General features: G+C 41.0%; 1 protein-coding gene across 31 annotated transcripts in view; it reads right to left on the bottom strand.

Moving 5' to 3' along the window:
- The window catches only part of MBNL2 (muscleblind like splicing regulator 2), a 181,211-nt gene that overhangs the window by 98,219 nt on the left and 56,653 nt on the right, over window positions 1-26,339 (bottom strand). For 16 of the 31 annotated variants that reach the window (XM_038405879.2, XM_038405826.2, XM_038405802.2 and 13 more), the window contains exon 2: window positions 17,128-17,934. In XM_038405879.2, the coding sequence (XP_038261807.1) occupies window positions 17,128-17,301 (174 nt within the window). In that variant the 5' untranslated portion in view covers window positions 17,302-17,934. Of the gene's footprint in view, window positions 1-12,857; window positions 16,514-16,714; window positions 17,935-26,339 lie in introns of those variants that run through there. The other 15 variants (XM_043504680.1, XM_043504677.1, XM_043504687.1 and 12 more) reach the window with 3 other exon arrangements.

Genomic DNA, 26,339 nt, shown 5'->3' with positions numbered 1-26,339 from the left:
GGGAGAGCAGCTGAGCCCTGATTAGGGGGTGGGGCTTCTGACTAGAGGTCCTATAAACGTAGCCAGCCAGTGGCACAGGAGCTAGCAAACAGAGCTCTAAACAGGGGAGTTTGAGTGGGAGTTTGTATTGTGGTGCTTGTTTGCTTTTGCTGGGGGTGGTGGTCTTTTTGGTGTGGCTTGTGTTTCCCAGATTAACAGGATTTAGGTGGGAAGGTGATGACAGATACAGAGGCAGCTGTGGGAGTGACTCCTGTAGTGGAAGACACATTGAGGATGACTGGATGTGGAAGCTGTGGTATGTACATGATCCTGGAGGTGGGAACCGGTAAGAGTTTTTTCTGCATGAAATGCCGTCTGATAGAGCTGATGGAGGAAAAGATCCGAGGTTTGGAGATGCAGGTGGAAAGTCTCGTTGAGTTTAGGAAGGGGTTTGAGCAGATGATGGAGCAAAGATATGAGGTATCCGAAGGGAAAAGCTCAGACTCACGGATGGAAGCAGGGCTGGGGAATTTTGAGGGGAGACTGGGTGAGGAAAGTGGTCAGTGGAAGCGTGTGACTAAAAGAACCAGGCAGAGGAAAAGACGGGCTAATGAAGAAGAAATAGAGCTAAGGAATAGGTTTGCAGAGTTGAAAAATGAAAAAGGGGCTCAGCAGGTACTTGTTAAAGGTGGAAGGGTAAGGAAGAAGAGAAGAGAGGCTAGTCCCATAGGAAAAGGGGAAGAGTCAAGGGAGACTACACCAAATATGAGCCCCAGGAGGATACAGGATGGGTTGAAGAGGATTATAAGGGAAAATAGGAATGGAAAGAACTTGCAGCCAGAGGGAACAGGGGAGAGACTGGAGAATAACACCGTCACCAGGAAAAGGCAGGTCTATGTGATCAGGGACTCTTTATTGAGAAGAATAGACAGGCCTGTAACTAGAGCTGATCCAGAGAATAGAAGGGTGTGCTGTCTTCCGGGTGCTAAGATACGGGATGTAGACCTGAGGTTGAAAAGGATCCTAAAGGGAGCGGGAAAGAATCCCCTAATTATCCTTCATGTGGGAACAAATAATACGGCTAGATTCTCGCTGGAAAGTATTAAGGGAGACTATGCTAGGCTGGGGAAGACGCTTAAGAAAATTGAGGCTCAGGTGATCTTTAGCGGGATCCTTCCTGTTCCTAGAGAAGGGCAACAAAGGTGTGACAAGATTATGACTGTCAACAGATGGCTTAGGCAGTGGTGCTATAAGGAGGGCTTTGGGATGTATGGCCACTGGGAGGCATTCACGGACAGAGGACAGTTCTCTCGGGATGGACTTCATCTGAGTAGGGAAGGAAATAGACTTCTAGGATCGAGGCTGGCACAACTGATAAAGAGAGCTTTAAACTAGGAATTGGGGGAGATGGATGGGAGATGTCCAGGAAATCTCCACGCCAGATTTTAGCATTAAGAGGGAAGACGACGAAGTAAGAAAGGATACAGCCGTGGGCAGGAGAATGTATATAAGGAGCGAGGGCGGTGTGGATACTAGTCTAATAGGTTATACTGGCTGTAGAATGACTGTGCCTAATAGGGTACAAAATGTGAGCGAGGCCAAACAGCAAAAATTAAGATGTTTATACACCAATGCGAGGAGCCTAGGTAACAAAATGGAGGAACTAGAGCTACTGGTGCAGGAAGTGAAACCAGATATTATAGGGATAACAGAAACATGGTGGAATAGTAGTCATGACTGGACTACAGGTATTGAAGGGTATGTGCTGTTTAGGAAAGACAGAAACAAAGGTAAAGGTGGTGGAGTAGCATTGTATATCAATGATGAGGTAGAATGTAAAGAAATAAGAAGCGATGCAATGGATAAGACAGAGTCCGTCTGGGCAAAAATTACATTGGGGAAGAAAACTAGTAAAGCCTCTCCTACGATAGTGCTTGGGGTGTGCTATAGACCTCCGGGATCTAATTTGGATATGGATAGAGCCCTTTTTAATGTCTTTAATAAAGTAAATACTAATAGAAACTGCGTGATCATGGGAGACTTTAACTTCCCAGATATAGACTGGAGGACCAGTGCTAGTAATAATAATAGGGCTCAGATTTTCCTAGATGCGATAGCTGATGGATTCCTTCATCAAGTAGTTACTGAACCGACTAGAGGGGATGACATTTTAGATTTAATTTTGGTGAGTAGCAAGGACCTCATAGAAGAAATGGTTGTAGGGGACAATCTTGGCTCAAGTGATCATGAGCTAATTCAGTTCAAACTAAATGGAAGGATTAACAAAAATAAATCTGCAACTAGGTTTTTAATTTCAAAAGGGCTGACTTTCAAAAATTAAGGAAATTAGTTAGGGAAGTGGATTGGACTGAAGAATTTATGGATCTAAAGGTAGAGGAGGCCTGGGATTACATTAAATCAAAGCTGCAGAAGCTATCGGAAGCCTGTATCCCAAGAAAGGGGAAAAAATTCATAGGAAGGAGTTGTAGACCAAGCTGGATGAGCAAGCATCTTAGAGAGGTGATTAAGAAGAAGCAGAAAGCATACAGGGAGTGGAAGATGGGAGGGATCAGCAAGGAAAGCTACCTAATTGAGGTCAGAACATGTAGGGATAAAGTGCGACAGGCTAAAAGTCGAGTAGAGTTGGACCTTGCAAAGGGAATTAAAACCAATAGTAAAAGGTTCTATAGCCATATAAATAAGAAGAAAACTAAGAAAGAAGAAGTGGGGCCGCTTAACACTGAGGATGGAGTGGAGGTTAAAGATAATCTAGGCATGGCCCAATATCTAAACAAATACTTTGCCTCAGTCTTTAATAAGGCTAATGAGGATCTTGGGGATAATGGTAGCATGACAAATGGGAATGAGGATATGGAGGTAGATATTACCATATCTGAGGTAGAAGCGAAACTGAAACAGATTAATGGGACTAAATCGGGGGGCCCAGATAATCTTCATCCAAGAATATTAAAGGAATTGGCACCTGAAATTGCAAGCCCATTAACAAGAATTTTTAATGAATCTGTAAACTCAGGAGTGGTACCGAATGATTGGAGAATTGCTAATATAGTTCCTATTTTTAAGAAAGGAAAAAAAAGTGATCCGGGTAACTACAGGCCAGTTAGTTTGACATCTGTAGTATGCAAGGTCCTGGAAAAAATTTTGAAGGAGAAATTAGTTAAGGACATTGAAGACAATGGTAAATGGGACAAAATACAACATGGTTTTACAAAAGGTAGATCGTGCCAAACCAACCTAATCTCCTTTTTTGAAAAAGTAACGGATTTTTTAGATAAAGGAAATGCAATGGATCTAATTTACCTAGATTTCAGTAAGGCATTTGATACCGTGCCACATGGGGAATTATTAGTTAAATTGGAGAAGATGGGGATCAATATGAACATCAAAAGGTAGATAAGGAATTGGTTGAAGGGGAGACTGCAACGGGTCCTACTGAAAGGCGAACTGTCAGGTTGGAGGGAGGTTACCAGTGGAGTTCCTCAGGGATCGGTTTTGGGACCAATCTTATTTAATCTTTTTATTACTGACCTTGGCACAAAAAGTGGGAGTGTGCTAATAAAGTTTGCAGATGATACAAAGCTGGGAGGTATTGCCAATTCAGAGAAGGATTGGGATATTATACAGGAGGATCTGGATGACCTTGTAAACTGGAGTAATAGTAATAGGATGAAATTTAATAGTGAGAAGTGTAAGGTTATGCATTTAGGGATTAATAACAAGAATTTTAGTTATAAGTTGGAGACGCATCAATTAGAAGTAACAGAAGAGGAGAAGGACCTTGGAGTATTGGTTGATCATTGGCAGCTCATAGTCATCCTATGTGATATGGCTGTGAAAAAAGCTAATGCAGTTTTCGGATGCATCAGGAGAGGCATTTCCAGTAGGGATAAGGAGGTTTTAGTACCGTTATACAAGGCATTGGTGAGACCTCACCTGGAATACTGTGTGCAGTTCTGGTCTCCCATGTTCAAAAAGGATGAATTCAAACCTGAGCAGGTACAGAGAAGGGCTACTAGGATGATCCGAGGAATGGAAAACTTGTCTTATGAAAGGAGACTTAAGGAGCTTGGCTTGTTTAGCCTAACTAAAAGAAGGTTGAGGGGAGATATGATTGCTCTCTATAAATATATCAGAGGAATAAATACAGGAGAGGAATTATTTCAGCTCAGCACCAATGTGGACACAAGAACAAATGGGTATAAACTGGCCACCAGGAAGTTTAGACTTGAAATCAAACGAAGGTTTCTAACCATCAGAAGAGTGAAGTTTTGGAATAGCCTTCCAAGGGAAGCAGTGGGGGCAAAAGATCTATCTGGTTTTAAGATTCTACTTGATAAGTTTATGGAGGAAATGGTATGATGGGATAATGTGATTTTTGGTAAGTGATTGATCTTTAAATATTCAGGGTAAATAGGACTAATCCCCTGAGATGGGATATTAGATGGATGGGATCTGAGTTACCCAGGAAAGAATTTTCTGTAGTATCTGGCTGGTGAATCTTGCCCATATGCTCAGGGTTTAGCTGATCGCCATATTTGGGGTCGGGAAGGAATTTTCCTCCAGGGCAGATTGGAGAGGCCTTGGAGGTTTTTCGCCTTCCTCTGTAGCATGGGGCATGGTTGACTTGAAGGAGGCTTCTCTGCTCCTTGAAGTCTTTAAACCATGATTTAAGGACTTCAATAGCTCAGACCTAGGTGAGGTTTTTCATAGGAGTGGGTGGGTGAGATTCTGTGGACTGCGCTGTGCAGGAGGTCGGACTAGATGATCAGAATGGTCCCTTCTGACCTTAGTATCTATGAATCTATCTATGAAACTATAACACAATGAATTTTTGTAATTTTAATTTCAATATACATTGACTTGCTCTCATTTCCTTTACAAAAAAATTGACTAACTCATATTTTAATGTTCTTGCATTAAACACCAATTGTGTATACATTTGAATGCACTCAATACAGTACTCTACTATTCACTGAATACGTGCAGACAAATATGAAGTCATTCCAAATGTTTACTACTTATTCACAGAGCACAATTTTTAACTTGCAAAGTTCTTGATTTGGCAGGTGTGTAAACCACCTTATCGGTTAATTTCCAGTTAAAAAATCTTCAATAAAGTGCAGTTAAAATTGGAAATCCATATTAATGGCAATGCTTTTTGGTTGGAAATTTCTCCTCTCCTTCCCCAACTTCTGCAGTGACACTAATGTAGATCATGGTTTTGAAAGGTGGTTTGAATTTCTATGTAGTTACTTTTGTGGCCTGTATCACTGTATATCTGAGCACTTTACACAGACTAATTAATTAATCACCAAAACGTCCCTGGGAGGAAGGGAAGTTGTTTCTTCATTTTACGGATGGGGAAACTGAGGCATGGAGGGTTTTAACATTTTTTTAAGTGTCTTGCCCTAGATCACCCATTACCACCTGAGCTGAAGAAGAATCATGATTAGCTGTTGGTATTGTTAATAGTGAACAGTAAAAATAAAAAATAAAAAAAATAAAATAAAAAATGACAAGACAAACTGCTCTTTCCATCTTGTTTTATGCCCAGGCAACCCATAGCCTGTAATATGGCAACGTCTTGAGGGTTAATTCTGTAACCCACATCTTCTCTCAGACAATCACCTTTGGCAATTAATACACATTCATCTTCTTCCATAATTAAGGAGAGGCGCATCACAGTTAAACACCTCCAGTTACGATGACGGATGGTATCTCACTCTGAAGTGTGACATTCGCCATCAGTGCTGCTGAGTGATTGGGTGGGGCTGTGGCAGGTTGTCTTCTTCCCAGCTGTCCCACTTCCTTACTAGCACTCCACCATAGCGTGGTTTGTCCTACCAGTGACTCTGCCCTCTAGGCAGGTCACATATTCAAGTCTGTACCTTTCAGGGCATGCATGAAGAGTCCAACAAAGGGAGAACTTTCAGGATTAAGTCGGAGACCTCAGGGCTCCCCCTTCTTGGGTCAATATCCCATAGCTCTGACCCTTCTATCTTCAGGGTCTGTACTGCCCAACTTGATTCCCCGCATCAGTGATAAGGCCTCTGTAGTTGTCCCTCTTTAGGAGTTGGTAGGGGAGCTGGGGCCCACCATCCCCTCTGGGCTCCGCTACAGGACCCAATGGTGGGCAGCTAAGTCTTACACTATGGGGTCCCTGTGCAGTTGCCTTCCTGGATCACTTCCTACCAGTTCCCAAGGTAAAGAACTAAACACAAAGATAAAGTCTCTGACCTTCAGAGACTCACAGGTCCCTTCTTCATAGACTTGGTCAGGTCACTATTGCCAGGCTTCAGGCAGCATGACCTTCATCCATTCAGAGTGCAGATCAGCTTATCTCCACTGTCCGTCTGCCACTGAGCTAGCCACTCCCCTTTTTAAGCTCCTCTTCCCAACCCATGCAGACTTTGCAGGTGCAGTGGGGCAGGGCTCAGAACAACCGTTTAACCTTCCTCCTTCCCAGCAAGGGGTTTGTACACCCCATCACACACAGAAAGAAGTGTCAGATCAGATTAAACACAATGTACATCTATTTTAAAGTACTATGCTCCAAAAAGTAATTGTAAAAATATCAAGGAGTTCCATGTTTACCGTGTCTCGATAATTTCCATACGAATTGTATTCAGTTTTCAAGACTGTTATTTGTCTGCCAGTCTTTCAAACTCAATGTGGTCTCTGACAGACAAACTGGATTTTCCTTCATGCTCCTTACCAGTAATTAAGATTCCACATGTTAAAATTAGTTCAACTGTACCTGTGCAATTCCTCTTGCCAACCACGTGTTCACAGCTTTCATGGATTGGAACTAAGTAAGCAGTTCTTTTGATGATGCACAAGGAGGAATATGCGCCCTTTACTCAAGGCTTGTCTTCACTGCAGAACTAACGCAAATCTCATCCACACACAAAACTCCTTAATTTGAGCATGTTGGAGGTTTTAACTTAAGTTGGCAGGCTCATCAGAAGGTATAGGCTATAGCTTGAGTGAACACAATTCCTCAGCTAACGCAACCACTCTGTGCTACTAATACAAGCACTCTGTGCCAGTTGTGTCTTATTTCGCAGCATGGTTGTTCTCACTCAAACTAGGCTAACTTGAGAGGAGTTAATTCAAGTGCAGATAAAACTCAAGTTAACCCTTCAATTAAGACATAGCAGGTATGTCTACATTGCAGCTAGACACCCACAGTTGGCCTCTGCCAGCAGGCTTGGGCTCACATTGCGGGGCTGTTTCATTGCTGTGTAGACTTCCAGGCTCGGGCTGTAGCAGAGGCTCTGGGACTCTCCCACCTTGCAGGGTCCTAGAGCCCAGGCTCCAGTCCGTGCCCAACAGTCTACACAGCAATGACACAGCCCCAGAGCCCAAGCCCCACAACCCGGAGTCAGCTGGCATGAATCAGCCATAGGTGTCTAGTTGCTGTGTAGATATACCCACTCTTAGTTCTGTAGAAGCAGCACAGCTAATAGCAGTAAAGAACGTAAAAAATTTTTTTATCATTGAAGAGAGACGATATGATTTTGAATATACAAAGGGTAATATGATACAATTTACATAGTCAGTTTTCAGAATTAAGCCACATCATAGAATTAAACTGTACATCAGAAGAACAACAAATAGGATGGAAGTTTAAACTATAACTGCCTGACAGAACCTGTAGGAAGATTTTGCTACAAATTCTATGTGAATTATATTATCTGGAAAGAATCCTCCCTCTTCTCTCCCCCCACCCCCATGTTAACATGTAGCTTGTATAATGGATAAGCTTGTTTCCTCTAATGATGTTAGAGTCATCACTAAACTTTGACAGGTCATCCCTTATTACATGTAACTCAATCCCAAAAACACAGACTAACTTCTGTTTGACCTTTAGGTATTACTATATCAAAAAAGAATTTTCTTGAGTTACGGTACTCAACTCTTTGTAGGAAAATCTTATGATTAAAGGATAAAATCTTATGATTATGATTAAAGGATTAAAGGATAGGCTAGGAGATTTGAGGGCTTTGTTAGGCTTTATCGCACATCTTTGGCAGGACCCTGAGAAAATTATATACGGCTAAACTTTCAAAGGTGGCCCTCTAATTTGGGATGCCTGATTTTAGACATGTGACCAGAATTTTCAAATCCTCCTAAGCGGTAGCCTAAATCGGATTTTATCAGCCCAGATGTATGCACATTTACAGCTGTAGATGTAATAAGTAAACAAAACAGGCACATCTCTCATTTGAAAAGCCAGTTTGATGAGCAGGCAAAGGCTGACTGTTCAGGGATTTCCAGTGTGCACAGTACAAGGATTTTCCAAAGTGCTTCTGTGTGGTATCCATTCACCTGTCCTCTCTGAGTCTGTTAGTGTGACCTTCCTTTTTGTCCTTCTGCAACAGAATCAGCAGCCTTAACAAAGCTGCTAGGCAGCGCTTATTATCAAGCTGGTTATTAATTTACATTGTACATTCTATGAGGCAGTGAGCACCCTAATATGGATTTGTATAGAGGACATCAAGGCCCGGATTCTGACGGGGGACTCAGTGCTACAAATAATAATTTGCAACTAAAATACTGCAAAGTTAGGGATGGATTTGGAGATAAGTTGCATTGGGCTGGAATTTGTTAAAAAAAATAAAAATCCCCTCACTATGGACACACTTATTTGTCTCCCAGATGAGCTATATACTAGGCCTCTCTGCCCTATCATGCTTATCATAGAGTACAGTTTTGTTATTGTGCACTATCATGCATGCTTTCTGCCTTCTGGGTTCCCTGGAAAGAGTGTACAGGAAGCAGTATTGGCAACCCCAAGCATTTAAACTAAATGAGTCATGAGATATTATATCATGAGATTATTTTTAATCCAATGAGATTTTAAATAAAAAGACATTCTGGGACTTTTTATTTGCCTTCTGGTTTTTTAATATTAATGGTTCACATTTTCAAGCTTTTCTCCACACCATGAGGGCCAGGAGCTAATTTTGTTTTTTAATGAAAGCTGAGATTTTCGCGTAATCATGTGAATTTAGGGGCAGAGGCTTTGCCATAAATCTCACAATATTTGATGTTGTTCTTAATTCATGCAAGTTGGCATCATTGGGAAGAGGTTCTTGAAAGTTGATGGAGAAACATAGGGCAGCCCTCACACAATTTCTTTCTCACTCCCTGCACTAAAGCTGCCAACACCACCCATGCAAATCAACTGCCAGCCACAACTCTGCAGAAATTTCTCCTGACACTCATGTTCAGCTCTGCACTATTGTAGTAGGTACCCTGGGAAGTTTTCCCTGGATTTAAGCAAATGTTATGTGCAGAGATTATTTACAATTTAGAGAGGGGCTGTTCCATATAACTGGCAGGGGTCCCCTAGAAACTTCTTCAGTGCTCTAGAAAAAGGGGTATGAGAAATTAGTTAGTCTTACTCCCAGTGACTAGAAGATCAGAGCAAGAATCAATGAAATTTTAAAATAAATCCCTGCAGTGCACTCCTCTCTGTAGCATTTCTGTTCACCACTTTTTTCCTATTGCCCTCTCTGTCCCCTCATCCCACAATGCTTTAGCAATGTGCCAGATTGAAAACCTCCTAAGACAATGTTTAATGGGTGCCACTTACCTTTTGAGGGTTTGCTAACATTTTTTAACTCTGCTCACTTTGCCTTGCTGTACCTAGGTTAACTGTGGAACAATGCCCATTTTGAGAGCTGGACAAGGAAAGAGGATGAGGGCTTTTCCTTTGTTTTCCATTTTTGCATGTGACCATACATGAATCTATGGCACTGGACACCACTGGTCAGCAGACATATGGAAGGCAAGAGTAAAATATAACTGTATTTCTCCTTGAATTCCTGCTCTGTTACTAGCACCTAACAGCCTGGGGTCTTCAGTGCTGCATCCCAGAGCCTTCAAACCAATTAACTCCTTTCCCTCTTTACACACTGCCTCCTTCAAAAACAAGGTCTATGTTTTTACACTGAGATCACTAATTCACTAAATATCCTAGTGGAGACAAGACACAAGTAGATTTTACCTTGCTGTAGCTAGTGAAAGTCAATCCCATATCCCTCAACCTCTGGATGACCTCAACTAACTACCTGGGTAAGAACAACCTGTGTTTTGTCTCCATTAAGCTTTTACATCAGGATAGCTACTTTTTTTTTTTTTTTTGCATTGATGACACAGCCTCAAAAGACATCCCTTTGTTAGTAGCAGTTAAAGTAGAAGGGCTGCTGCTTGACAGTCCAGGCAGACACACACCCCCACAGGCCAAGAGAAAGGGAGAGAGTGTGACTGTTGGAAAAGTAAGGCTGGAGCGAAGAAATGGAGAGAGAGAGAGAGCGCCTGTAGGAACAATGAGTGACCTGAGGAGGCAGGGAGGGTGGGGGAGGAGTGAGCAGCAGGCAATTGATCGGGTGTTCAAAAAGCTAATAGTGAAATGAGTCAGAGAATCGGACTGATTTTTGCCTACACTGTTCCCACATATTTGTTGTAGCAAAATTAAGGAAGTCCTGGCTGGTGCAGCAACAAATGCTAAGGAATGCTAAGCAGCTGGACATGCAGGAGGCCCACAATGCATGTAACCTGATGCAGAGCTGCCAAGTTCTGTGCTCCTTCATATGACCTTTTATGCAAATGTAATGAGGTATTTTGCATATCTGCAAATAATTTTCATATAGCCATAAACTGAAGCATATGGTAACAGTCCCTGTCCCCAGCAGTAGCAGGTGTAGGACATGGAGTTGCACAATCCTTGATGATTCCAGCTGGGGCAGACAGGTGCTTGAGGTTATCTGGGAATCTTGCTGGGTTGGGTGTACGAGAGGAAGCTGGAAATAACTTGACGGGTGGCTGCTGAGGCTCCTGGAAGTACAGGGTTCCTACAGTGCTAGCACTTCTGATGATTCCTGGGGCAGGAGGTGCTGGATTTTCAGGGATCTACTGGGAGGCAGAGGATGCTAGGGCTCCCGGGGATAACCTGGTAGTTGACTGAGGTGGGAAGGAAGCATGGGGCTGGTAGTGGGCTCCTCCCCTTGCACTGCTGTCACCATGTACAGCCCGCTACCACCTTCCCCTTAGGGTTGCTAACTCTTACTGAAGCTATTCTGGGAGATTCCCCCTTCCCCCCAGTATGACGTAATGTCATTTTCTTAAAATATCCTCAACTACTTTCAATAGTCACCAGGAGATCAATGTCAATTCCAGGAAACTCCAGGCCAATCCTGGAGGGTTGGCAACCCTACTTTCCCTCCAGTCACTACCACTTCTTGGCTGCTCCTTCCTGGCCCCAATTTAGCTGAGGGAGCAGCAAGGGAGGACATTGCAGAGTGTTTGCTCAGCAGTCTCCACAGCAGACTCTGGCAGCAAGAAGGGGTAACTTGTGTCAGATGTGTGAGGGTGGACAACTGAGATGCAGGCAGGTCTGAGAGGCCTGCCAATTTCATGACTGCCATGCGAGATGTGCGACAATTGGCAGTCTGCTTATATATACTCTGCTAATAGGGTGATTGCTCAACATCAGTGTCTGATTGGCTAAAGGTTTTCAAAAGCAACAGCTGATTCCGTGCATCTCAATATTCAAGTGTCTGTCTTGAGACATCTTTAAGGCAATTTTCAGAAAGTGCTGACCACCTATCCTCTGAAAAATAAAGGCCCCTTCAAAGTGTCTCTGGTTGGTCACTCAAAAATGGGGGCACCTAAATTCATCAGTCATGTATTTCAATCTTGACTATAACTCGCACATCATCAGCTTGTCACATTACCACACATAATGGATAATTAACATCTAAGTCAAATTAAGGTGCTGTGACAGGGTCAGGCCAGATGGCTACAGGAGAGTAATAAAAGGCAGATATATTAGCCCCAGCTTAAGTAGGTCCCTTTCCCTGGGTAAGGTAACAGGGAAGGTTCCAGAACAATCAGGAACTTCTGGAGACAATTAAGACAGGCAGGCTGATTAGAACACCTGCAGCCAATCAAGAAGCTGCTAGAATCAATTAAGGCAGGCTAATCGGGGCACCTGGGTTTAAAAAGGAGCTCACTTCAGTTTGTGGTGTGTGTGTGAGGAGCTGGGAGCAAGAGGTGCTAGGAGCTGAGAGTGAGAACGTTGGAGGACTGAGGAGTACAAGCATTATCAGACACCAGGAGGAAGGTCCTATGGTGAGGATAAAGAAGGTGTTGGAGGAGGCCATGGGGAAGTAGCCCAGGGAGTTGTAGCTGTCGCACAGCTGTTCCAGGAGACACTCTAGACAGCTGCATTCCACAGGGCCCTGGGCTGGAACCCAGAGTAAAGGGAGGGCCCGGGTTCCCCCCAAACCTCCCAACTCCTGGTCAGACACAGGAGTCATCAACCTGGACTGTGGGTTCACAAAAATGGCCAACTGAGGGCTGCCATGAAGCTCCAAGGCGAGCAAATCTGCCAATAAGCTCAAGACCCACCAAGGTAGAGGAGGAACTTTGTCATAGTGCCCAAAGTTTTAAAATCTGACAGCTCTCTGGCACTTGAAGTGGCCTCATATGCTCTCAGCGGTGATGCTGCAGCAGCCAGCCAAGTAGAAACTGTTCACAAAAGAGACCGAGGCTTTGTCTACACACTGAAATTGCATAAGTTTAACTTAAACCAGTTTTTAAACATTTACTTAAACCAGTGCAAAACCCTGTTTAGACACACTCACGTCAGTTTAAGAATAGCTTATTTTGATTTAGTTTACACCTGTTCCTAATCAACTTAAGATAAATCAAAGTAAACCAGGTTTACATTGGTTGAAAAGAGTCCACACACCAGTTTTAACTGTGTCCTTTTTAAATCACGGCTTTAGTTGAATCAGCACAATCCTGCATGTACACAAGCCCAGATATTTGTTGGTGGCACTTACCATGGAAAAGGAAACTTTCTTCTTTGGGGACAGTCTATTCTGTGGGAAAGGCTGGAAAATAAAGAAATGGAGGACTCTGCACCAAAAAATAAGCTGACTAAGCAAAGGCTGGAGAGAGTACATCTGGGCAGCGATGGGGGGGGAAATGAAAATGAAAATACAAGAGGCTGCATTTGGCTTAGGGCAGGGATGCCTAATCTATGGCCCAGCAGAGCATTTCATAAGGCGTGTGCCTGCTTCAACATAATATACTAACAGCAGATTCATTAGCGTTTTGTCATCATTTTAGTTTACATATGTGTGCAAATAGACAGTACTATACTTAGAAATAATCTAGCTAAATACATACAAAACAAGCTGAACGTAAAACATAAATCAGTAAAAGTGATAAACTAAAATGTGAAGAATCTGTTTGGCCCTCACAAGGTTGTGCTTAGGTTTATATGGCCCTCCTGTGTAATAAGGTTGGGCACCACTGCCTGCAGGAGTGTTGATGGGTCAAAGTAGCCACACCATGAAAGAGTGCCCAGAAAGCATTATTTAAGCCAAGTCTTCTTCAGCTCACATGCAGTTTAACTTTTACTTATCAGCACTATCATCCACTTCCTCCAACTGGCCCAGCTAAACCCCAAGCACTTTATGCTTCCTGATGCTATCATACTCCCAAAACCCAGAAAAAAGGTTCAAGTCAGTCCCACCTCCCTTCACCCCAATCAAGGACACAGTCAGACTGTTAAGTGGCAGTCTATTGGTATGTGCAAAGTTACTCTCTGAAGAGTGCCAGTTTGATTTGGATAGTACTTTCTGTTCCTTGGCACTAAAACATCCAGACAAGGACAGACAGCTTCAGTGAACCAGGACTTCCAATGGCATGTTCCATCCAGCCCTAGAGAAAATGAACCGAGTTGATAGAAGATGAAGGATGAAATATTATGTCCTCACACTATCTTGGCAGCCCTTCAAAGGAAGGCCAACTCCTGTAACCAATGGGTCTGAGCTGGGGGGTTGGAGGGAAAGGTTCTCTAGCACCTTCCTTCATCCAATCAGCACCCATAGCATTTTGGACTGATACTGGTTCCATTCAGAAAAAAAACCCAAACAATCATCTCTTTGCTCAGCACCCTTGCCAGGATCATGAGGCAGCTAGTTTTAGGGACTGGGACCTGGACAGTCATTCCTAGTGGTCAGAACACGAGTCAGGTACCAGAAAACAGAGCCAAAAGGTCAGAACCAGAGTCAGAGGCTAGATGCCAAAACTAAGGGTCAAGCCAGATAAGAATGGCCATACTGGGTCAGACCAAAGGTCCATCTACCCCAGTATCCTGTCTTCAAACAGTGGCCAATGCCAGGTGCCCCAGAAGGAACGAACAGAACAGAATCATCAAGTGATCCATTCCCTGTCACCCATTCCCAGCTTCTGGCAAACAGAGGCTAGGGACACCATTCCTGTCCATCCTGGGTAATAGTCACTGACGGACCTATCCCCCATGAACTTATCTAGTTATTTTTTGATCCCTGTTATAGACTTGCCCGTCACAACATCCTCTGGTAAAAAGTTCCACAGGTTTTGTGAAGAAATATTTCCTTTTGTTTCTTTTAAACCTGTTGCCTATTAATTCCATTTGGTGACCCTTAGTTCTTGTGTTATGAAAAGGAGTAAACAACACTTTATTTACTTTCTCCACACCATTCATGATTTTATAGATCTCTATCATATCCCCTCCTTAGTTGTCTCTTTTCCAAGCTGAAAAGACTCAGTCTTATTAATCACTCCTCATACGGCAGCCGTTCCATACCCCAATCATTTTGTTGCCTTTTTCTGAACCTTTTCCCATTCCAATATATTTTTTTTTGAGATGGGGCGACCACATCTGCATGCAGTATTCAAGATGTGGGTTTATAGAGAGACATTATTATATTTTCTGTCTTATTATCTATCCATTTCTTAATGATTCCCAACATTCTATTCGCTTCTTTGACTGCCAATGCACATTGAATGGATGTTTTTAGAGAACTATCCACAGTGACTCCAAGATCTCTTTCTTGAGATTCGGAGCCAAAGGTCATAATCAGAGTCAGAGGCCGAATGCCAGGGCCAAAGTTCAGAGTTGGAATCAGAATCAGTGACTCCAACCAATGGTCAGAGCCAGAGTCAGTGTCGTAGGACAGGGGCAGGGATCATGAACACAGCAGAAAAGCAGGACTCAGGCAAGAAGGCAGGGTCCAATGTAGCATCCAGTCAGGGCCTTTCCCAGTTGCCTCCTTCTGGCTTAAGTAGTACAGCCAGACCAATTGGTGGGTCCAAGCACTCTTTCAGTCAAGATTCCTGTGTGTGGTGCCTCTGGTGGGGCTAGGGTTCCATGAGCCACTCAGCCCAGCAAACTGCCAGACAGTGGCTAGGATATGTGGGTTGCTTAGAGACCTGTGGACCCAGGTTTAAGACCCGTGGAGCCTCAGACCTATCTCCGCAGAATTGCCAGGGAAAATCCATCCCCAGAAGGCTTGACCCAGACAAGGAAATGCTGTCGTCTTCTCAGAGAGGTTTGAAATGAAATTACCCACGTGTCTTGCTCCTGCCGAAGAACAGCTGACCACACCAAATAACTAGTAACCCCAAGCTAGTGGAAAACAGAGAATGAGAGTGGTGCGGCCAGTTCCTTGAGCACTGAAGTGCAGTGAAGTCAAAGTCCACAATAACTGACTTCAGATGGGGGAAATCCAAAGCTGCACAGCCTTGCTCAACAGAGCCAATTACCTGTTCATACAAAACCTAGACAGGCCTCCCTCTCATGGCACACCCAGTGAGTCGATCTCTTGCTTTGATGGTAGCAGCAACAATTTTGATGGTAGCATCAATCATTTTCACTCCCAGATATGGGTCAGGGTGTTGCACCAGCCCTGTCTTTGAGTGGTGTAAATGCATGCTGTAGCTAATGGATAAAATTGGCAAAATCTCAGCCAACTAAAACCAGAGAAAACAGTAAGGAGCCGCATTTCCTGCTCACCACAATGTTCTTCCCCATCACATTTCACTTATTTTTTTCCTGTATCCAAACTCACATTTTTGATAAACTCTACACTTTCATTATTCTTTAAATAACCGTTGTCTTCATCACCAGAAAGCCTCAGTAGTTCTCACAGGCCGCCTCTCCAGGACCAACCTGTCATTGAAGAGAAACCTGGACCAGCTTCTGGCACCTTAGGAGTACCCTGAATATGCCTATCATTCAAGTTGTATTTCTCCCTCTTGTCAAACTGATTGTTGTTTCTCATGCTAAAAATATGCATATATACTTAAACATAAAAAGCTTTCGTCTCAGAAAGTCCTGTAAGTTTATGCCTTGTCTGTTTGTTTAAAAAGGCTAAAGTTTTAAGATATGAGAAGTTAGGAAATATGACTGGCTACCAATGTTAACTCACAAGAGTGTACTTGTAAGCTTCCACTCTATTCTTAACTTACTTCACAGTCTATACAGTAGAAACAGCATACGACTAGTAATGCTATGGACTCAGCTTAGACCTGCCAATACCTAGAGTAGGCATGATACGGTGAGTTAAAGTTGAACAAAAACACTAACCCAGAAACCTATCCTTGCAACAAAGCCTGTTGCCAACTCAGTCAACATATCTATTTTTCTGTGGATCTAAATTAAACCCTTTAACTTATTCACAAAAAGAAAAGGAGTACTTGTAGCACCTTAGAGACTAACAAATTTATTTGAGCATAAGCTTTCGTGAGCTAAGTGAGCTGTAGCTCACGAAAGCTTATGCTCAAATAAATTTGTTAGTCTCTAAGGTGCCACAAGTACTCCTTTTCTTTTTGCGAATACAGACTAACACATCTGCTACTCTGAAACCTTTAACTTATTGTAAATTGCTTTATTATCAATGGCACAATGGCCTAAGTTTTAAACCAGACATTTGTTCTCATTTGACATGGAACAGTGATAAAGCATGAAAGGTACTCGTGTGAACACAATGGTCAAATTAGATGTCAATAATCGTGCATTCCATAGCTTATACAGTTTGGATGTGTAAACAACAAACATTTACATCTGACAGGAAAACACTCAAACACAAATTCTTTTAAAGCTTACATAACCAAAACTTAAGACAAACAAAATCTGCAACACATGCAGTACTCCTAGAACAAATTGTTTCCAATGTATGAACGTTAAGATGAAATTATTATTTATATTTTTGATGTAAAGTTTTTGTAAAGTATTTGTATTTTAGCATTAGCATCAACACATACAACTTTCTTCCTTACCTTTAGGGAATCAAAGCAGGCAATAACTCTTCCATTTTCAATCTGGCAACTTTTGGGGGGATGTGCAAATTTGCATTCCTCATCAGAACGTGAACAAGTTCCTCTCTGAAATTGTCGGCACACTTCTAATGTCAGCCATTTTGTATCTCTTACAGGAGCAACATTCAAAGCCATAATGAAAAACTGATTTAGGTTTTGTGAATGACTATTAAGTGAATTATGCCAAACCAATCTACAACAATTCCAAAAACTATAGTTGAGAGAGAGAAGCTCTGTGCTTTTTTTCTATCGGCAATGAAGTAATAAATTGCTTAATGGAGCCCAATACACACCAAGCAGAATGAGCAAAGACAATTTATCAGCAAGCAGTCACTCATCAATCAATATGTCCCACTTGTAGACTTTTGGCTGCAAAAAAATCATGCTCAGTAGCATCTCTGACTGTAAAATATCTGAGTCTCTTGATTGGATCGCTGACAACCGTTTTAAATAAAGTTACTTCAGTGCAATGGCACTCCTTGAGATAATATTAATTCTTTGCAGGCTGCTTGCTGGTATTGATTACACAGGAAAAGCAATGTAGTCAGCTTATTCACGTCCTGGCAGTAATTCTTTCTTCAGCTTTTTTAATATGGAAGCTAGTTTCACATCAAGCAATTGGCAAACGAAGACAGTTGAGGTGTCTTCTGTGACATATAAGGTCAGGGCGACGTCTAGCTGACAGAGATAATATTTTGAAAACACATTCAGGTGTCGCAGTCTTCTCTTGTAAAAGTGACTTCACAAAGGCACTTTTTAATAATTAACCTGACAAAACAAATAAAATATCAGTTTATATTCAACCTTTTAAAAATCAACATTTTGAAAAACAATCACCACCTTTTTATCATGGACACTGAAAATATGCAGTTAATGCAGTAAACTAGTGCAGACTAAATTAAACAAAATATTAAAAATCAGCCTCTTTCATCAAGTTATTCACGACAAGGGAATAACCAATTGAGACAGGTATTGCACCAATATTCTAGACAACAATCCGAAAATTGGGAATGACTCAAACAGATAAATGTAGAAGATACAATAAATAGGCATGCTGCTTCAGAAACAATTCAATCTAATGTGCTTAAATTCCAAAATAATGTATTAGAGCCACGGTTTCCAATTAATTTATCAGTAAGTCCGTAGATTGCATTATTGAATGTTATAAACAACTACTTATTATTTGTTCTGTTTATAAAAAATGAAGATGGTAGAATTTGGTATGAACTTCTTGTTTCTTGAAAAAAAAAGGGGGAGGAGTGTCTTTATAACAGGTAAAACCCCCGTTTCTAACCGAAAGAATGTTAATTGGATTTTTTAAAACTACAGATCATTTCTAAAAGGTTTCATGTAAGGCTGCAATAAGCTTCTAATTGTTTAAATGTTCTCTAAGCATTTACTTTTATTGTGAACTTAAATTTTTTCTTAATTAAAATGATATTCATGGGGGTATTTTTTTATAAAGTTCATTTGAAGGCCAACACATTTGACACAAATGTAAATAACAATACATTACTACAAAAATAAACTTTATCTGTAGACAAGATGACTGTAGACATGATTTCTGCTCTAACTCTGCTTTAAAAACATACAAACTGGGTTGCATAATTAAGAGTTTTATACAGATTCTACCTGACCAAAGAAGTGATTACTTTTTTAGAATAATGAAGCTATTTTGTATGCTAAGTAGAATCCACAAAGTCATTTTCTATTAAAAGAACACTGAGAAGAAAAAAATCATATTTTGCAGTACATAGTTCTATAAGAAGCTCCATCCATGCTTTTAGAAAAACTGTGTATTATATAAAAACAAGGAGTACCTGTGACACCTTAGAGACTAACAAATTTATTTGGGCATAAGCTTTCATGGGCTTCATCAGATGCATGCAGTGGAAAATACAATAGGAAGATATATATACACAGAGAACATGAAAAAATGGGTGTTGCAATACCAACTGTAACGAGACCAATTAATTAAGGTGGGCTATTATCAGCAGGAGAAAAAATACCTTTTATAGTGATCATCAGGATGGCCCATTTCAAACAGTTGACAAGAAGATGTGAGTAACAGTAGGGGGAAAACAATTGGCATGGGGAAATAGTTTTTACTTTGTGCAATGACCCATCCACTCCCAGTCTTTATTCAAGCTTAATTTAATGGTGTCCAGTTTGCAAATTAATTCCAATTCTGCAGTTTCTCATTGGACTCTGTTTTTGAAGTTTTTTTGTTGGAGAATTGACAGATTGACAGAGCCAGAAGAATACCCAGAAGTCACCTACTCCAGGACAAGTCCAACAAAGAAAGTAACAGAACGCCATTAGCCATCACTTTCAGCCCCCGACTAAAACCTCTCCAGTGCAACATCAAGGATCTACAACCTATCCTGAAGAACGATCCCTCACTCTCACAGATCTTGGGAGACAGGCCAGTCCTCGCTTACAGACAGCCCCCCCAACCTGAAGTAAATACTCACCAGCAACCACACATCACACAACAAAAACACTAACCCAGGAACCTATCCTTGCAACAAAGCCTGTTGCCAACTCTGTCCACATATCTATTCAAGGGACACCATCATAGGAGCTAATTACATCAGCCACACCATAAGAGGTTCATTCACCTGCACATCTACTAATGTGACATATGCCATCATGTGCCAACAATGCCCCTCTGCCATGTAAACTGGCCAAACCAGACACACTCTACGCAAAAGAATAAATGGACACAAATCAGACATCAAGAATTGTAACATTCAAAAACCAGTTGGAGAACACTTCAACCTCTCTGGTCACTCAATTTCAGACCTAAAAGTCACAATTCTCCAACAAAAAAACTTCAAAAACAGACTCCAATGAGAAACTGCAGAATTGGAATTAATTTGCAAACTGGTCACCATTAAATTAAGCTTGAATAAAGACTGGGAGTGGATGGGTCATTGCACAAAGTAAAAACTATTTCCCCATGCCAATTGTTTTCTCCCTACCGTTACTTACATCTTCTTGTCAACTGTTTGAAATGAGCCATCCTGATTATCACTACAAAAGGTATTTTTTCTCCTGCTGATAATAGCCCACCTTAATTAATTGGTCTCGTTACAGTTGGTATGGCAACACCCATTTTTTCATGTTCTGTGTGTGTGTGTGTATATATATATATCTTCCTACTGTATTTTCCACTGCATGCATCCGATGAAGCCCATGACAGCTTATGCCCAAATACATTTGTTAGTCTCTAAGGTGCCACAAGTACTCCTCATTTTTTTTTTTTGCTGATACAGACTAAGAGGACTACCACTCTGAAATCTGTGTATTATATGACAATATTTAATAGTGTATATTATAATGTAATTAAAGACAGCATTACAGTGCTTATGTACAAGGGGGCACAGTTAAGGTTACACATGCAAACTTAACTTTGGTATTTCCTGACTTTGAGTGCCTAACCAATACTGACCAAAATTTTCAAAAATGTCTAAAGTTTGGCTTCTAAAACCATATTTAGGCAACTAAGTAAGTGGCCTGATTTTCAGAAGTATGGAGCATCCAAGCAGCTCCCACTGACACAGACTTAGGTGGGACTTAGAAAGTGGAACAACTTGGTGAGAGGGTATTTAGAGGAGAAATTGCCCTTTGTGAGAAGGACAGGTGAAGAGTTGTTTGGGAAGCTGGGGGTTGTGGGGGGAGTGAAAGAGAGAGGAAGAACAGAGGAAGATTCATAAACGGATACATTCCAAGGCCAGAGGGCACCATTGTGATCATCCAGTTTGACTTCCTATATAACACAGGCCATAGAACTTCCCCAAATATTCCTAGAGCAGATCTTTTAGAAAAAAACATCTAATCTTGATTTAAAAATAGCCAGTGATGGAGAATGTACCATAACCCTTGGTAAATTGTTCCAGTGTTAATTACCTCTCTGTTGAAAAATTACACCATATTTCCAGTCTAAATTTGTCTAGCTTCAAATTCCAGCCATTAGCTCCTGTTATACCTTTCTCTGCTAGATTGAAGAGCCCATTATTACATATCTGTTCCTCATGTAATCAAATCATCCTTTAATTTTCTCTTTGTTAAGCTAAATAGAACGAGCTGTTTGAGTCTATCACTATAAGGCAGGTTTTCTAATCCTTTAACCATTGTTGTGGCTCTTCCCTGAACCCTCTGCAATATATCAACATTCTTCTTGAACTGTGGCACCAGAACTAGATATCGTATTCCAGCACCAATCATACCAGCACCACATACAGAGCTAAAATAACCTCTCTATTCCTACTCAAGATTCATTTATTTTACGCATCCTAGGATCACAGTAAGAAGAAAAGAAGTACTTGTGGCACTTTAGAGACTAACAAATTTATTTGAGCATAAGCTTTTGTGAGCTACAGCTCACTTCATCGGATGCATACAGTACATTTATTTGAGCATAAGCTTTTGTGAGCTACAGCTCACTTCATCGGATGCATGCAGTATTTCCACTGTATGCATCCGATGAAGTGAGATGTAGCTCACGAAAGCTTATACTCAAATAAATTTGTTAGTCTCTAAGGTGCCACAAGTATTACTTTTCTTTTTGCGGATAACATGGCTGCTACTCTGAAACCTAGGATCACAGTAGCTCTTTTGGCCACAGCATCGCATTGGGAGCTCATTTTCAGCTGATTAATCACAACTGACAAATCTCTATCAGAGTCACTGCTTCTCAGAAGAGAGTTCCCCATTCTGTAAGTGTGGCCTACATTCTTTGTTCCCAGATGTATACATTTACACTTAGCCATATTAAAATGCTTATTGTTTGCTTGTGCTCAGTTTACCAAGCGATCCAGATCTCTGTGAACCAGTGATCTGTATTTTTCATTATTTACCACTTCCCCAATTTTTGTGTCATCTGCAAACTTTATCAGTGATGATTTTATATTTTCTTTCAGGTCACTGATAAAAATTTTAAAAAGCATAGGGCCAAGAACCAATCCCATGGAACTCCACAAGAAACACACCCACTTGATGATGATTCCTCATTTATGATTACATTTGAAGACCTATCAGTTAGCCAGCTTTTAATCCATTTAATGTGTGCCATGTTAACATTATATCATTTTAGATTTTTAATCAAACTGTCATGTGGTACCAAGTAAAATGCCTTACAGAAGTCTAAGTATATTTCATCAACACTATTAGCTTCATCAATCAAACCTCTAAACTTAAAAAAAGACATCAGGTTAGTTTGACAGGATGTATTTTCCATAAACCCAGGTTGATTGGCATTACTTATATCACCTTCCTTTAATTCAGTCTTTCTATTATCTTGACCGGGATCAATGTCAGTCTGACAGGCCTATAATTGCACCAGTAATCCGGTTTACCCTTTTAAAATAGTGGCATAACGTTAACTTTCTTATGGTCTTCTGGAAATTTCCCAGTGTTCCAAAACTTATTAAAAATCAGCTGCTTTTTTAACATTCTCCTGAGATGCTGGTGGGATGGACAGAATGTTATCATATATGACATGACTATGTCATTTGTTTTTTTCCCCAAATACAGAACAAAAATATTTATTGAACACTTCTGCCTTTTCTGCATTACTATTGATAATGCTACCATTTCCACATAGTAATGAACTAATACCATTATTAGGATTCTTTTGTTCCTAATATACTTTTAAAAATTCCTTATTTTCCTTAATTCTGCTGGCCATAGAGTTCTCCTTGTGTGTCTTTGCTTCCCTTATCAATTTTCTATAATTCATACATTCTGATTCATATTCATAACTCTCAACTTCCCATTTCTTCCATTTGTCAGATATTTATTTATTTAACAGCTGCCTTCACTCCCCTCTACATCAGGTCACTTTTTTAGTCAGTATGGCCTTCTTCCTTGATGTGGCTTCTTGGGTTTCTAATAAAGTATTCTTAAACAATTTCCAACTATCATTCACATTTTTTTCTGATTAAATTCTTCCTGACAGCTGATCTGGATCAAGATTGTCTTCAGCTTTTTGAAAATAGCCCTTTTAAAGCATTAAGTATATATATCACGGATCTGGATTTTATTCAGTTTGCACATTATAAATGTAATCAAGTCATGATTTGTATCTAAGTTACCATTAATTTTTACTTCTATGATCAGTTCCTTTTACTTCTATGATCAGTTACTGTCAAGATGAAACAATAACTAATATAAGATGTGGAAATGGTAGAAGTGTTAAATTCATTTTTTTGTTTCAGTTTTCACCAAAAAGGTTAGCAAATGGATATGTAACATAGTGAATGCCAGTGAAAATAAGGTAGGATCAGAGGCTAAAATAGAGAAAGAATAAGTTAAAAATTACTTAGAAAAGATAGATGTCTTCAAGTCACCAGGGCCTGATGAAATGCATCCTAGAATACTCAAGGAGCTGATTGAGGAGATATCTGAGCCATTAGCAATTATCTGAAAAGTTCTGGAAGAAGGGAAAGATTCCAGAGGACTGGAAAAGGGCAAATATAGTGCCCCTCTGTAAAAAAGGAAATAAGGACAACCCGGGGAATTACAGACCAGTCAGCTTAACTTTAGTACCCGGAAAGATAATGGAGCAAATAATTAAGCAATCAATTTGCAAATACAGAGAAGATAATAAGGTGATAAGTAACAGTCAGCATGGATTTGTTAAGAACAAATCATGTCAAACCAATCTAATATAGCTTTCTTTTTCATTTCATCGGATGCATTCGATTAAGTGAGCTGTAGCTCATGAAAGCTTATGCTCAAATAAATTTGTTAGTCTCTAAGGTGCCACAAGTACTCCTTTTCTTTTTGCGAATACAGACTAACACGGCTGCTACTCTGAAACCTGTCATCTTGACTTTAATAAGGCTTTTGATACTGTCTCACATGATCTTCTCATAAACAAACTAGGGAAATACAACCTAGATGGAGCTACTATAAGGTGGGTGCCTAACTGGTTGGAAAACCATTCCCATCAGTGGTTCACAGTCAAGCTGGAAGGGCATATCGAGTGGAGTCCTGCAAGGATCAGTTCTGGGTCTAGTTCTATTCAATATCTTCATCAGTGATTTAGATAATGGCATACAGAGTACACTTACAAAGTTTGAGGACAATACCAAGCTGGGAGGAGTTACAAGTGCTTTAGCGGGTAGGATTAAAATTCAAAATGATCTGAACAAACTGGAGAAATGGTCTGAAGTAAACAGAATGAAATTCAGTAAGGACAAATGCAAAGTACTCCACTTAGGAAGGAACAATCAGTTGTACACATATAAAATAGGAAATGACTGTCTAGGAAGGAGTTCTGCAGAAAGGAATCTGGGGGTCATAGTGGATCACAAGTTAAGTATGAGTCAACAGCAGAATACTGTTGCAAAAATCATCATCATCATCATTCTGGAATGCATTAGTAGGAGTGTTGTAAGCAAGACATGAGAAGTAATTCTTCCATTCTATTCCATGCTGATTAGGCATCAACTGGAGTCTTATGTGGACAAATCGGAGAGAGTCCAGGAAAGAGCAACAACAACAAAAATTAAAGGTCTAGAAAACATGTCCTATGAGGAAAGATTGAACAAAATTGGGTTTGTTTTGTCTGTAGAAGAGAAGACTGAGAGGGGACATGATAACAGTTTTCAAATACACAAAAGGTTGTTACAAGGAGGAGGGAGAAAAATTATTCTCTTTAACCTTTGAGGATAGGACAAGATGCAATGGGCTTAAATTGCAGTAAGGGCAGTTTAGGTTGGACATTAAGAAAAACTTCCTAACTGTCAGGGTGGTTAAGTACTGAAATAAACTGCCCAGGCAGGTTGCGGAATCTCCATCATTAGAGATTTTTAAGAGCAGATTAGACAAACACCTGTGAGGGATGGTCTAGAATCTAGATAATCCTTAGTCCTGCCATGAGTGCAGGGGACTGAACTAGATGACCTCTCGAGGTCCCGTCCAGTCCTACGATTCTATTAAGTCTAACATAGAATTCTCCTGAGTCGGATGCAGGTAGGAAATAGTCATCTATAATATATAGAAATTCCAAGGATGTTTTAGTCCTGGCAGCATGAGAACTCCAGTATATGTCACTGTCACACTGTCCAAGATCACACAGCTTTTTCCCCTATACATTATAAATAGATCCAATGAGATTTGATGGTCTCTAGCAGACATCAACTAGTATCCCATCTTGTGCTTTATCTGTTAGGACATTGATCCATAAACATTCAGAATAATTTTCTTCTGACAGGTTTCAGAGTAGCGGCCGTGTTAGTCTGTATTCGCAAAAAGAAAAGGAGTACTTGTGGCACCTTAGAGACTAACAAATGTATTTGAGCATAAGCTTTCGTGAGCTACAACTCCATTCATCGGTGCATCCGATGAAGTGAGCTGTAGCTCACGAAAGCTTATGCTCAAATAAATTTGTTAGTCTCTAAGATACCACAAATACTCATTTTCCTCTGAGTTATCAGTGACTCAGAAACAGGTAATGCCATTTTTGACATTCCCCCTCCTCTTTTGTCCATTCAATCCTTCCATAATAGGTTATAAGCACTGATTTTAAAATTCAAATCATGGGAATCATCCCACCAGGTTTCAGTAATATCAACTAGATTAAATTTATGCTCATAAATTTGCAATTCCAAATCCTCTTGTTTGTAACCCAGGCTCCTAGCATTGGTATATAAGCAATTAAAGACTTGAAGAAGAGAAGAGTTTAAGTAGTTTGGGAGAGGTAGGCCAGACTGGGCGTATGTCTACACTAAAAACTTAAGTCGACCTATATTAGGTTGACTTACAGCCACCACAGTAATTACTGTTGTGGTGTACGTCCACATTACTCTCCTCGGGTTGATGGTGCACGTCCTCGCCAAGAGCGCTTCCAACCACTTAAGAGAGGCAGTGGGGAGAGCTGAGAGCCTGGTCTCTCAGCTCTGCTGGCAGCTCCCTCCTGGGAGCCCGGCTGCCCCAGAGGTTCCCGACAGGCTTTCCCTGCCCCATCTCCCCATTCCCTTCCAGAAGCGGGAGGGAAGTCACCCAGGGCTTCTTGCCTCCCTGTTCTCCACCAGGAGCATAGTCCAGCCACCCGGGCTTCTCTCCCGGGCTTCCAGTGGGGAGCAGGGTACAGCCACCCAGGCTTCTGTCCCTGGCTCCCAGTGGGGAGCAGGGTCCAGCTGCCTGGGCTTCTCACTCCAAGT

The sequence above is a fragment of the Dermochelys coriacea genome, chromosome 1 (genome assembly GCF_009764565.3).
Source record: "Dermochelys coriacea isolate rDerCor1 chromosome 1, rDerCor1.pri.v4, whole genome shotgun sequence".
In the NCBI taxonomy this organism is placed as follows: Eukaryota; Metazoa; Chordata; order Testudines; family Dermochelyidae; genus Dermochelys; species Dermochelys coriacea.
The sequence above is the reverse complement of the archived record's forward strand: the minus strand, read 5'-3'. Positions and strand labels throughout refer to the sequence as shown.